Source organism: Pholcus phalangioides, unplaced genomic scaffold, assembly GCF_987345545.1.
Source record: "Pholcus phalangioides strain wild (caught in Gottingen) unplaced genomic scaffold, Ppha-v1.0 ptg000014l_1, whole genome shotgun sequence".
Classification (NCBI taxonomy): domain Eukaryota; kingdom Metazoa; phylum Arthropoda; class Arachnida; order Araneae; family Pholcidae; genus Pholcus; species Pholcus phalangioides.
The window spans coordinates 2,147,992-2,161,738 of record NW_028301607.1 but is presented as its reverse complement, the minus strand read 5'-3'; the positions used below and the strand labels follow the sequence as shown (position 1 = coordinate 2,161,738).

Here is a 13,747-nt window from a genome sequence, read left to right as displayed (position 1 = left end):
GCGGTCAAGTCGCCGTTTGTTGTTGTACCCCTGTGTCAGGAAACTTTCCTGACAAGGACGAACCGGGTATCGAACTCGCGACACCTCTAAACATCCTTCGGTACTTTAGGCGAGTATTTTATCGACCGGGCTACCGCGCCCCTATGAACATACGGTAAAAGAATGTCATTTTGATAGTGCACTACAGTGTCACAATCTTTAGTGGACACGAAGGTTGATGCGGGCGCCAATAGCGATTTCTGTCCAGATCTTCATGCCATTACAATAGAGAATAATGGGTTTGTTGCTTAACTTTTTGACATGAGTATAATATTAATGCATACGTTTTTAGTGTCATGAAAAAATGAAATAGAAGAAAGGGCCTAAATACAGCCCTCTTCCTTCTAACCAAAATTCAGATAACTTGAATTACAATCAGTTTGGTATTCGAGAGCAGTAACTTATATATGTACATTACTGCATCGTATATGATATAAATAACCTTTATATACCATCGGTTCATTTTGGGACAAGGGTAAGGGTGCTTGAGTATGGATGCCATGCATATAGTCATTATATATAATATGGAAATCAAAACATATCAAAATGGTCGTGACCAAAATCTATAAAACATGCTTTAGAAGCTAAACAAATTTAATGATTCCAAGAAGTTCCGCTTATTTGAAACTGTTAAATAATTTAACTGTTTATAAATGATAACACTGAGCAATATTGAATTTACTTCTGGCTATACATATTGTTTGCAATGAAGGTGCTCATCGTCAATGAAATTATATGATGCAGTAAAAACGAGACTCAGATAATAAAAGAAGTTTTTATTGCAAAGTGTTGATTGAAAGAAAATTGTATGTTTGTTCAAAGCATAAATTACTGTGTGTATGTGCGCCTATTGAGCTTTGTGCTGTGCCAGAAATTGCGGAAGCGATGTTGATTTTGCCCAAATTAATGCCAAGTATTGCTGTACAATTGTGTCTTGTCAAGGAATAGAGTATTACTTTTTTTGAAATTCAATAAACATAAGCAGTGGTGGGATTGAAATAACACAAAGGGTTCTCGCAGTGAACCAGTTGTTATAATTGGTTATACCTGTGAACACATTGTGCTTACACCTTGAAACATAGAACTCCAGCTACAGGCACCATCTTAGCAACTGGTCCAAACTTGAAAAAAAAAATTTGATGTTCTATCAAACCAATTCAAATCGGCCGAATCTCACCGTTAGATGCATTATTTGCCATATTGGGACTTATTTTTTTCTTATCAAAATTTCTTTAAAGCCAAGCTTTTTTTTTTTTTGTAAGGATTTGGTGGCCACACGTTAGACATGCTTACATAATTTTCAAAATTTTTGTTCTCTGACAATATTATGACCACACGTAGAAAATTAGACACCAATAATTAATACCTTTTTAGTCGCTGTAACGGAATAAGAGAGTCGCGTCCTTTTCCTACACTCATCCCAATACACATCAAGAAATGTAAGTTCTAAATCCATAGGCCTATTTTAACACGTTCACTGCGGGACCTAAATTGCTTGTCGAGTCCGTGGGACACATTTTTTTAAAGATTAAAACTAGTTTTGTACATGATGCCAGGTGGCGTCATTAGCAGTGATCATGCTAAGCATGCACAATAATGTTTTGCACGATTGCTCTGAATAATTGTACTTTTTCTCCTTCCTTTGTTTCCAAGTACCAATAGATTGAGAGAAACGATACTTATCCTAAATGATATGATCTCATAATGCACTTGTATAATTTCTCGTTATCTGCTAATGTGTATAAGTTCTGTAAAAGTAATGTTTCCATTGTGAGAAAATGTACCATCAGATACTTCATTTTTTGCAAAAATCACTGTATTTAAAAATAACGAATGTAGCACAAAAATTGCTGTCTTATGAAAGAAAATATTTTATTTCAACGTTCCTGGCTGTAAAAACAAATTTGCTGTGCATACCGGTGATATGATTGTGTGTCCGTTGTAATTTTTTATATTATTTAGTGCATTTCAGAAAAGAGAAAAATATTAAAAACTATAAAGCTACTTGTATGTGCGTGTTGAATCTCATTATCAGGGCTCAGATTTTTTCATGCCCCTAAAAATGAAACATAGTTGCTGATCAGTAAATTCAGGTTTTTAACCTATCGGAAACGATATTTCATCTGCAGGGCATAAAAATCTATGAGCCCTACTCATTATATATACAGTGGATCTCGCTTATAACGTTTTCCGAAAAAACAAAGTGAAGGGCTTTAAAGGGGATTAGTAGCAGTGGATCATAAAATGAGTCATACTTAGCAGGGAAAAAATATGAAACGGGATCCGCTGTAAGAGACAGAAGCATTTGGAAATACAGTAGAATTCCAATCCTCGCATTAACCAAATCTGCAGTGTCTAGAATTCTCACTGATGAAAATAAATATTTTAATGGGAATGAGATTTACAAGCACAAATAAATGAATGCAACAATGAAAAAAATCATCTGATCTCATCCCAACAGACTCCAATAACTTTCTTTAGAACCAAGCACAAAAACAGTTATTAAAAAAATAGAATGTTTTCACATGAACCGAAAATAAAAACGCATATTTAGTCAACACTGAAATACAAAGAGCCGATAACATCATTTTTGACCTTTGCCCATTCCTTTCTGCTTTAGCGACTCCATGAAATCACACCCGGTTATACTTATATGAGACACTGTTTCATCATTTGTTGTTTCCTCGCCGATCGAAATGCTACTGAGCAATTCATCATCGATTTCCTCCTCAATGCTCTGTTCCGTGTTATCCTGGCTGTCGTTCAGGTCATTTTTGTCCAAACTGAGATCAGGCAGGAACGATTCCAGTCTAGATCTCACACTTAGTTCACTACCAGAATTCTCATCATCATCTCCACTCGAGTGACTGAGAACCGAACCCAGTTTCGATTTCATACTAAGGTCACTACCAGAGATACTATCAACATCTTGATTCATATCGAGTTTGGTATCAACGCTAACCTCTCCAGACAAACGAGAAGGCATGCCATAATCAGTATTCTTGTTGTCGCCACTACAACTTTCGGAATGGCCACCGGTATGTTGATTTTGCATCAAGTCCTGCATCAGCGACTTGATCATGGATTTGTTGCTCGAATCACCATCATCGCCGCCCTTGCTCGATTCCTTGCTGAGATTCAGTTCGTCCTCGAAAAACAGAGGACTTTTTTTTGGGAATGACCAACTCGATGAAGAATCCGAGGATGTGACGGACAGGGGCTTCGAAGTCGTCAGAGATGGGAGATCCTTCAGTGAAGTCAGGCTGTTTTCTCGACCAATGTCCTCCAACAATGAAGGGAAAGCTGTGCTCACTTTGAACATTTCTAGGTGGTCCTTTGCGGACGAATCATTTTGCTTGCTTTTGGAAATAGTCCCTGGCTCGTATTCGTTGCTCTTCAGCATGAAGCTGAAAGGATCTTTACTTTGAGCCGAAATGGATGGATTTGATAGCTGCTTACTCTGATATACAGATTGGTTGTCCAGCACGCTCTTGGAATCCATGGAAGGTACAGGGTCATCGAAGAAAGGATCATACATAGGATCCACAGCAGCTTTCGCTTTGGTTTCGGCGAAGTCCTGGCTCACTGTTTGAAAAGACTTTGACACATCACTCTTGTGCTGAGATTTATTATCCTCATTTGCAATGATCGAATCCACGGATTTACTCCCGGCAGTGGATGATGTGCGCTTCTCATCCAGAGCCCTCAAGAGATGTAGGAGGACAGGCAAGTCCGGTCGGGCGTCTTTGATGTCGAACTCCTTGATGAGTTCTGCCCTGGACATGCACGTCTCGGGCCTGGTCTCTTCGTCGAACACGGATAACGTGAAGTCCAGGTTGAAGAACTCCATGAATTCACGCACGAGGCCCAGGGCCCCTTTACCCCGAGGCTCCGACGACGTGGATTCGCAAAGCTTGACGGGAAGCCTCTTGGCCTTCCAGCGGTCATCGTCTTCGAGAGCCAGGAACACTGAGGCCCGGAGCTCGGCTTTGATGCGGCCCAGGACCCCGGCACGTTCCAGTGTCTTCTCGACCAGGTCCCTCAGCTCGGTGTCGGCGACTTCCATGTCCTCTTCTTCCAAAGACATCATTCGATGGCGGTTGAATTTTTCAAACTTCTATCGATCTTCAATACACACGGTTGCGCATCTACAGCAGAATTCAAATAAGAATTGTGGGAAGGTAAATAAACGTTGCGCCTTTATAACGGCTAAGCTTGGTTTCTCATCATGACATTTTTCCAAATAAAACTACACATTTGACATACACTACTCCCGAATCAAAAACATTTTCACATATTGAACATAAATGTTCTCCGAAATTTTGTTTTTCATCCATACAATTTGAAAATTTAGCTCGTTCCCTTTTCACATGGATATGGCGAAAAAACCATTATGAGTCACATCGTCCTAAATAATTGTCAAGTCATTTTGTTTACTAGCTGTTGCGTGTAAACACGTGGTCCGTGAAAAGTCTGATTTCCCGTTATAATTATTGAACCTTGATCATCGTGCTTGAAAACAAATCAACATGAGACCCTTAACTGAAGATGAGACGCGGGTTGTCTTCGAAAAGCTCTCGAAATTGTGAGTAATTCAATTCTTTCGTTATTTATGCGTCAAATGGTCATCTCGGTCTCGGCAATATATGATGTTATTTTACTGCTCCGCACGCTACTATATCAGGGCTTGTCCAGACAAAATTTGGGTCCATTTTCCGGACCCTTGCCGAAATTATAGATCTGAAAAGTGGACCCTTCACAAAATACAAATTAATGAAACCATGAATTTGGTAGGGTAGCATCCACCAGAAAGTCGTCAACTGTGGCACCTCGGAAACGTTTGTTTATTTTTGCTGTGCTTGATGCTCGTGAGTACTTGATCAACACCTTGGAGTAATTGCATTCAAGGAAGTCCGTTAGGGCAACTACAGGCAGTGCTGGCCACTGGAAAAAGGTTGAAGACCCCTGGCTCAGAGAGACTGTCATGGGATGGTTTACCAGTAAATATAGTCAAATCTATGTTTTAGGGATACTCAGAATAAGGAAAATTCTATTTAAAGGACGAATGTCCCAATGCACTGTATACCTTTATGTCGAGAGAGAAGAAACTGCAACTCACTGACATTCCACTGGCTTTGGCGACTTATAGCACCTTTGGCAATCTGGATTATACTTATTTGGTGGTCTGGATTATACTGTACCTCACCAAGTTTTAGACTATGCCAAAACAGTGATATGTTGTTAACACCATCCTCCAGCTTATATTTAAACATTATTGAGTGTTCTTATCATTCAGCTTGTAACCATAAGAAATAGAGCTAAATCCAGTGTCTGGCAATCAAAAAAAATAGTTGCCAAGCTGTAATGTACCGTATTTTGGGAATTAACCAAGAACTCATTTTACTCTGAGTAAAGGACACTTTCAATTCAAGGGTAAAAAGGTCTGATTTTATGGTTGTCACTGTACGTTAAATGCATCAGTCGGGCCCCCCCTCCACATCCAAGAGCATGAAAAAAAACGAAAAAAGGATGGTAATTTTCCCATGCCTGGAGCCTTATCAGCCCATCATTGTGGGGGCCATAGCACCAGTGGTGGGCTATAAATAACTCGCCATTCATAAACAACCTCCATCCAAAGAGCGAGGGACCAGATCAGTGAGTGACTAAATGGGTAACCTAGAGATTTGTCCATCTTGAAATCTGGTAAACAACCAGAACAAGTGGACTACTGACTCTGTCCTTCGCTATCTGGATAGAGACAAATTTATAGCGAGTTATACAAATTTTGCCTGCCTCCCTCCCACCCTTTTTGTTGTCCCTCTGAACTTCGCTTGCTAAGCCCCCTGCGAATGTGTGACTAAGATCTTTTAGACCTTACAGGCATCTTCAGTCCAAATTTTGACATACTGCTGGGCTGAAAACATATTGTAATTATTTGAAATTTACTCACAGTCAGTTTTTATGGAAAAGATGTTATTCATTTTTAATTGGGAAATTTGTCTTTGCAAAAATGATTCGTAAATTATGATTCTTTTTTGTCTCTCAAAGTTTGGAAGAAAATATTCGGCTGCTGATTGATAGACCAGATGGGACGTATTGTTTCCGTCTTCATAAAAACAGAGTTTTTTACATCAGGTAAGTGTGAAAGCTGTCAAGCATGTTGGATTCATCAAAATCAAACTCATCCTGTATTTAATCTGTACATGCAAATTTGGCTACTGAAAGTAATGCGATCTTGTGTATTCTCTGGTATCAGGGTCATTTCCAAAAAAAGTGTACATTCCACATTTTGAAATTAACATTTTATTTTTTGGTCATAAGACCCAATTCAGTCATAAGACCTCTGTTACGAAAACAAACATCGCTGTAAAAAAATATTGTTATTTCTGCTGTTTTTTGTGTCTTAAAATAATGAAATAAGCTTGTTTCTTACACATACGCCAAAAAAAAAAGCAGTTTTAAAAAAAATTAATTTTTTTCTGTCATTTTGATGGTTTTTCATGATTTTTTTGAAATAGCACATAAAAAAGTTTATATTTTACACACATTTTGCGACTTGAAATCAAAACATTTTATTTCTGACAGACAATGGGTTGGTAATTTATAATTTAATAACATCTTAGTTTGAAGTGTTCTTAAATTTTTCTGCCTGTGAACTGCAAAAATGCTTCCTGCAACAGTGTGGACACCATTGTAACAGGATGCACAGAAATGTTTAACTGAGAGAAAGATATCTTAAATAGTCTAAATAGGCCCTGCAAATACTTTTATTTTCTCAAAAATTATATACAAAATGTGATAGGTGACCCAGAAACTCTTACAACTTTTGAAAAACATCCACCCCATCCCTCGTAGTTTGAATTTGGTCTGGTAAAACTATTAAAATCTGTTCAAAGTGGACGCTAGACTTGCTCAGCTGTATATTATATCATCAGGATGATTTTTCTTTTATTTAAAAGTTTTTGTTGAAATCGAATAGTAATTTGATATTGGTATAAATCTGACATTAGTGATCCAGAGTGGACTTGTCGGGGGGGGGGGGGGGAAAGAATTGGGCCTGGAAACAAAAATATATAGGAAGGTAATGGTTCTGTCCCATAAAATACAGAATGTATTACCATATAACGACCTTAACTTATGTCTCTTATGACACATTTCCCTGGATCTATGCCTGACAGTGATTTTAACAATCTGTACTACTTTGCTTTTGTATTTTACTGAAAAAATAACATGATGGGGGAATGTGGTAAAGAGTTTAAATCGAATAGATAACTTATTAAATTCAATTTAAATCTTCAAAACCTTTTAACTAAGAAAAATTTACTTTAAATCATAGTTTCTATTCTGTTGCGTTGCTTGAGTTTTTGGAAGACGTAACAGAGTGGACAAATTAGCTTAAATTATTTTTTTCATTATAAATTTAAATGATTGATGAAAACTTTTTTTATATTTTGAAGCATATCTCCATTTACTATCACTTGATGCCGATATAGATGAAAAATATCTTAATTATTTATGATAGTGACCTAACAGAGTGAACATTCGACTGAGAAAAATCTGGTACCAGAGACATAATGTGAATATTAAGTTGTTTTGCAAATGTCAAATCCAAAATTGTTGATTAAGCATTAAAAGTAAACCTTTCAATGAGCTCAAAAGTGTTATCAGATTTAATCCCGGATAAATATACATAAATTATATATACAAAGTCTCGGAAATGGTTTGTACACTTTTTTTGGGAAGGACCCATTAATCTGTTTTACTCTGTAATGAAATCATAAGTAGGCTAATGAAAGGGAGTTTCAATCACAATTTTTTGGAAGCGATGTCTGGAAATATTGCGGATAATGCACATCTATGCAGACTAAGAAATTCAGAGGTTTCGTGTAATCTGTGGATGTTTGACAGGAAGTTACAAAATTAAAAAAAATTGAAATCTAATTTCTCTGATGAGATTTAGGGTGAGGTGGGGTAGCTGCTGTGGTGGTCGAGTGGTCATCGTGACAGACTTTCATCGCGAGGATCTGGCTGAAGTTGGTTTTCTGCGGTTCCCAACTCTGAGGCGCGAATTCGAGCCAATCTCCCTGTTAAAAAGTCTTGCCGCAGAGAACAACAGGCCTACAATGGTATAATTGTTCATACATTACACTTCAATCTCTATGAGTTGAGAAAAACTCATAGTTTAAAAAAAATTATTGCAGATGGCAGCACTACACACATAACAAGCATTGCACAGAAACAAACTTCATGGAAGGTTCACTATACATATATACACACACATTCCAACATGTACCAATTCGTTAGAAGTTCCATAGAGGAATGTGGACGAGGTACATGTTTGAGGTTTAATAGTAGTAGTAGGGTAAAATGGTCATACTGAACATAAAATGGCATAGTACTTAGAATTTAAACTGACATTGCTACCAAATTTCTGTTTTAACTTTCACTTGCAAGTAGCAAAGTTTTTCTCTTAAAATTTTATGCCAAGCAGCATTTTATTGGCAATAAACAGGTTTTTTTTTGTTGTTCAAGCTCGGGTTCTATTTTTTGAGTGCCTGAATAACTTCCCTCTACCATTTTAGTTGCTCAAACTTTTTATAGATTGGCTGTGCAGGACACTCCAGAAATGTCTCAAGAAATGCTTCACCTTCTAATATTAGTGTTGCATCTGATGACAGACTTGAAATGAGCCATATACTAACTACCTTATCCTCGTTAATCTCAGCTGTAAATAAAAGGGTAATACAGAACTCTCCAAGGTAAAATGAAAACATGTTCAGGATGGAATAGAAGAAACCTTAATTAAAGAAATAGTTGAACTTTGACTGCCACAAAATAGAAATATGTGAAAATTACATTAAACTCTCATAGCTAAAGAAAAAATTTCCTGAAGATGATCTGAGGCAAATCTATAACTATTCAAACTTTATGAAAGATGTCAGAAGGCTGTGTGCATAAGGGATCAGTTGTATTTGAAGATCCTAATGATGCCAAGTTTTAACCATAGAGTATATTAAAAGTTATAAATTTAAAAGTAGAAAATGATTGATTGATAAATGTGTTAAATGAAATTTCAATGCCCATTGATATCTTCTTAAAATTTCATTATTTCTTGGTATGACCATTTTACCCCATGCACTACTCACTTTACCCCACCCCATGGGGTAAAGTGGTCATAAAAGTGAGGTCTAAAAAGTTGCTGGAAAAAAAACTGTTATACTCAAAAAATATTTTTGAAAAATGTACTGATTGCCCAAATGTAATGTGAAATATCTGCCAAAAGATAGCCTATTTTTGAAAAATTCATATGATCTTACCTCTTCAAAGATGAAAGCATGAAAACACTCTTTTTATGACCATTTTATCCCACCTGACCCTAATCTATCATTTGCTTTTGTTTGTGATTGCAGTGAGAAAAATATGCAGATAGCATGCAATATAGCGAGAGATGAACTGTTAAGCTTTGGAACCTGCTTTGGAAAATTCACCAAGCCGACAGTCTTTCGCCTTCACATAACTGCGTTGGATTTTCTTGCTCCATATGCCAAGGTAAGACTGAATGTGTTGTAGTATTTTGTGATTTTTGAGGTGGGAATGTGAGCTGATCTGCTGTTCAAAAAAGTCTCTCCACATCTCCACACAGACCTTCAACATGACACGTAACACATGAAAATTTGTCAAATCGAAATATAGAAGACACACACTTTTGCAGCACTGGCAAAAACGCAAAACAAGCACAACTCTGATGACATAAATATGTTAGAGCCACTCATATGCACACACACACTTTCAGCATATATCAATTTGTTAGAAATTCTGCAAAATAATATGCATGAGGTGCATAGCTGTTTAAATAGTAGTCAGGACTGCAACTAGGACGGAGCTGGTAGTCCCCGGATGCTGGACCACAGGGGGTACAAATTTAACCCCTTCTACCTTCTAACCTCTCCTTTAACATGGAACATGAAAATTCGAGCTCGCCCCAGCTGACAAAACATCTAGTTGCAGCCTTGGTGGTGGTAGTAGTAGTATTACTTCATGATTTTTCTTTAATCACTCGTTAATTTAAATTTGATCACTAAATACAGTAGGCTGTCACTAATCCAGACATATCAGAACAGGGTGTGCCTGATTACTGGAAGTTAATTGAAAAAGTCCATTTAAATAACAAACTTTTGCACAAAGACATGCAGTGACATGTTTTCCTCTTCTGTACTCGGGGGGAAGGGGGGGAGGACCCATCTACAAGCACACAGCCAGATTATCAAGAGTCTATTGTACATTTGAAATGTAATATCAATCACATTGTCGTCACCGTATAATGAAAACCTTGTACATAAAAAATTTCCAACTTCACTGGAAGACCAAAAAAAAACCCCCATTGAATAGCACACAAGAGGTTCTTTTTTTTTTTTTGCCTGAGATATTTCGGGATGACTAAACAAAAGCAGATCCAGTTTGAGTAGATATATCGGGTTTGCTGCGGTAAGAGTTTAAAAAAAAGCAGTATTAGCGTACTTACTTTATTTTCGAACATTTTTAATTGTTTAGCCTCTGTCCAGTCTTTTTATGTCTTTGACCTTAGTTAGCATAGAAACAAACCTTCTCTCACTCGTATTTTTTGAAGTCATTTTGCATCATCTCACGGAGATTTCAAGCATCACGTAGTAGAGATCTTAAAGATTATATAGCCATTCGATTTGTTTCAAAAAATGAAGAATGTGGATAGAGGGTGTGAAGATGAGAGAGTGGGAATGGGATTGATGTCAAACGATGCTGAGACACTGGAAAAGCAGTTGAAAGCTATCAATGATTTTACACGGGCAGTTAGGCTACGATGCCATTGTCAACCATTGCGAAGGAAAGAGTCAAAAACTTGCTCCTCTTTTTCAACAACCCTCCGAAAGTTAAAATGGTCTACATCCACTGCCTATTCCCTTTCAAACTGAAATTACTGTACAATATGTACATGGTATTCCTGTCAAAAAATAAAGAAATTTGATTCTCTCTTGGAGGGGGGAAAATAAAGAGGGAAAGAGGGTCTCAAGAAGGAAATTCTAAAATTTTCAGTTCCTCGAATTATCCTGAATCTCAAACTTTCGAGACTTTACTGTACAATGTTTACTTTATTGTACATTATAAGGTGCCATCGCTTTTCTCATATTGTATGTAGCCAAAGTCTGGCCACTATGCAAAGTGGCCTTTCAGTTAGTGTAGTGACACTAACCCCAAACTTTCGTCATGATAAAAAAAATATATTTGTTCCAGCACAAGATGTGGTTAAAGCCTAATGCAGAGCAGCAGTATCTTTATGGACACAATATCTTGAAATCTGGACTCGCACGTGTTTCAGAGAATACAATGATGAACAGGGGTGTTGTGATTTATTCCATGAACGATATACCTCTGGTAAGTTACAACAGACTATATAAACCTTTTATATAGATCTTGTATATAAATTTTTCTTATTATATATATATTCACCAGTTAAATTTAAGTAGGTCCTTGTGAATATTAAAAACAATAAATTTCTCCAAAGGTCCTTAATCATAGCATTTACTATGTAGTTTTTCATAGTATAGTGTGTTTGGCTTAGCACACTTTTAATATGTATCACTCTATATATGCTTAGGTACTCGAATGATTTGGCAAGCTTGCGTAATGTGTTGATATTGACAAGTTAGGGCGAGCAAAGTTTAGTGGCTTGATGAGATTTGCCTACTTTCTGTACATGAGAAAGGCTTAAATTCGCACCTCTTGAAGCTGCGGCATAGCTGCAACATTTCCCGGATTTTCTGAGAGGCTCCTGAATATCTACTGTTTCCTGGACTTCTAAAATCTTCCTAATTTTGAGCATGATTGTAAAAGATCTCTATTTCTTCGCAAAGAATTTACTTGAAAGAACTGTTGCCTTTGATCCTTGAAATGACGTCACAAGCACAATGTAGTTGTCACAATTGCGTCAAATCACAAAAAATATAATTTTCAGTGTGGGGGGAGACAAAATGCACAAAAAAGTCTGTATAAATTCAGTCATAAAAAAATTTGACATCCAGAATTGCGGGATGATTTGTATCTGATTTGCCTATATGTCCCGTTTCAAGCCTGATGTCAATTTGTTTTTGTTAGATTTGATTTGAGAGTAGTAATGTGTACCAATCAAGATCGCTGGAGCCTATGGTAATGTTACAAATGGTAGGTAATTTTACCCTACTGGTTGGTGGTGATTGGTACTAATCAGTGATGGCTTGCACAATGTCACGTTTTTGAAAAGGGTAAAAATCTCTACATTGTTTTTCAAAAATCCCTTCTATATCCATTTTCGTATGGACTTTGGATCCATGCGAAAACCTCCCTAATTCTCATTCTCCAAAGTTGGCAGCTATGCTGTGGTAAGTAATGCAGCAGTCTCAATTAACTTGCATGCTAGTTGAGAAAGAAAAATGCAAAATGCATTATTCCCTAGTGAGTCCCAAATATTCTTAACATCGACACATGTTAGTAGAATATTCACCCCAAGAAAAAGCGATGGTATAAATGTTTCTGCAAAAAGTATGAACTGTACTAATAAAGTACCGAAAAACCTCTGGACTGCAAAGGATTAACACTTCTGATCACTGGTATTGATTCAATGATTTTATGTCATTAATCAAATTATTTTGTGTATTTGTTGAAACTAAATTACATTCTGCAGGCATTCAAAAAAATCTGTGGATTACAAGATTCATTACTGAATTAAGAGAATAATATGACATCTGTTTTATCAATGTATTTGATATAGGGATTTGGTATTGCTGCGAAATCGGCGCAAGATTGTCGCGTAGCTAATCCACTGACCGTGGTCGCTTATCATCATGCAGACATAGGCGAGTACATCAGGAACGAAGAACAACTTTCATAGAAAACTCTCCACTTTGTTCGAAACATTGTATATATTTATTAAAGATTCTTTTGTGTATTCATAATTCGGATTGATTGTTCTGTACTCACTTTAATCTCGACAATTTTTTTTCCTGAATTTTTAGTTTTTATATAGATTTAAACTCTGCAGGGACCAAGTAATATTTCTACCACTCATTTAAAAAACAAAGCGCTCTGACAGAAATTTTTACCAAATCAGCCTCATTTGAAGTATAATAAGAAAATATTCTGGCTGAAAAATACAACTAAGTGGAAATTCTATTTTTTTTAAGATATCTAATAGCTCAGGGGTTTTCGACCTATGGTCCACGACCTAAGCCTGGGTCATACAAATTAACTTACACCCAGAGACTCTTTAGCTATGTGTTGCAAGGGCTTCTCAGATTGGTTGCATGAATCTATTTTAAGTCAAGGACTCTTGACATCACGACCCTAATTTGCCTTCATATACCAATCACACTGCTCCAAGTGCCATCTACTCTAATTTGCATACTAGGAGGAATTTCCATCTCAGCACTAGCATAGCTGGGAAACACGCCGGTATGAGGAAGATGGTCATTGCAATACTTCACATGAGATGTGTGATTTAGGGTTAGAGATTGGCACAGTATCAAAAAAAGAGGGAAAAATTTGGCTGTTATTTATAATTAACCACCAATCAAGGTTGATTTGTTTGTTATCAGTTTCTGTTCCCCATCTGCAAGCTAGTGATTCAAATGGGCCACAATGGGTCATATAGATCAATATTTCTAGACCCTTTTATACAAATACAACGCCACAACAGGCA

The 13,747-nt window shown here is 36.9% G+C and overlaps 2 protein-coding genes across 2 annotated transcripts; one reads left to right on the top strand and one right to left on the bottom strand.

Annotated features, from left to right (window-relative positions):
- Positions 1-1,680: 1,680 nt before the first annotated feature.
- On the bottom strand, positions 1,681-4,211 carry LOC149077916 (uncharacterized). Its single transcript, XM_089241516.1, has one exon. The coding sequence runs from the start codon at positions 4,127-4,129 to the stop codon at positions 2,624-2,626; it is 1,506 nt and encodes a 501-aa protein (XP_089097642.1). The 5' UTR covers positions 4,130-4,211; the 3' UTR covers positions 1,681-2,623.
- A 242-nt stretch (positions 4,212-4,453) lies between these two features.
- On the top strand, positions 4,454-13,004 carry LOC149077915 (60S ribosome subunit biogenesis protein NIP7 homolog). Its single transcript, XM_089241421.1, has 5 exons — positions 4,454-4,624; positions 6,088-6,174; positions 9,450-9,588; positions 11,308-11,448; positions 12,821-13,004. Exons 1-5 carry the CDS (start codon positions 4,569-4,571, stop codon positions 12,938-12,940), a joined length of 543 nt encoding a protein of 180 aa, XP_089097547.1. The 5' UTR covers positions 4,454-4,568; the 3' UTR covers positions 12,941-13,004.
- Positions 13,005-13,747: the final 743 nt, after the last annotated feature.

Bases quoted from the DNA above. Each gene is read 5' to 3' on its own strand.
- LOC149077915 (XM_089241421.1), top strand. From the start codon at position 4,569: ATGAGACCCTTAACTGAAGATGAGACGCGGGTTGTCTTCGAAAAGCTC. The intron at 6,175-9,449 runs GTAAGTGTGAAA...TTGTGATTGCAG, and splicing joins AACAGAGTTTTTTACATCAG to TGAGAAAAATATGCAGATAG. The intron at 11,449-12,820 runs GTAAGTTACAAC...TATTTGATATAG, and splicing joins CCATGAACGATATACCTCTG to GGATTTGGTATTGCTGCGAA.
- LOC149077916 (XM_089241516.1), bottom strand. From the start codon at position 4,129: ATGATGTCTTTGGAAGAAGAGGACATGGAAGTCGCCGACACCGAGCTG.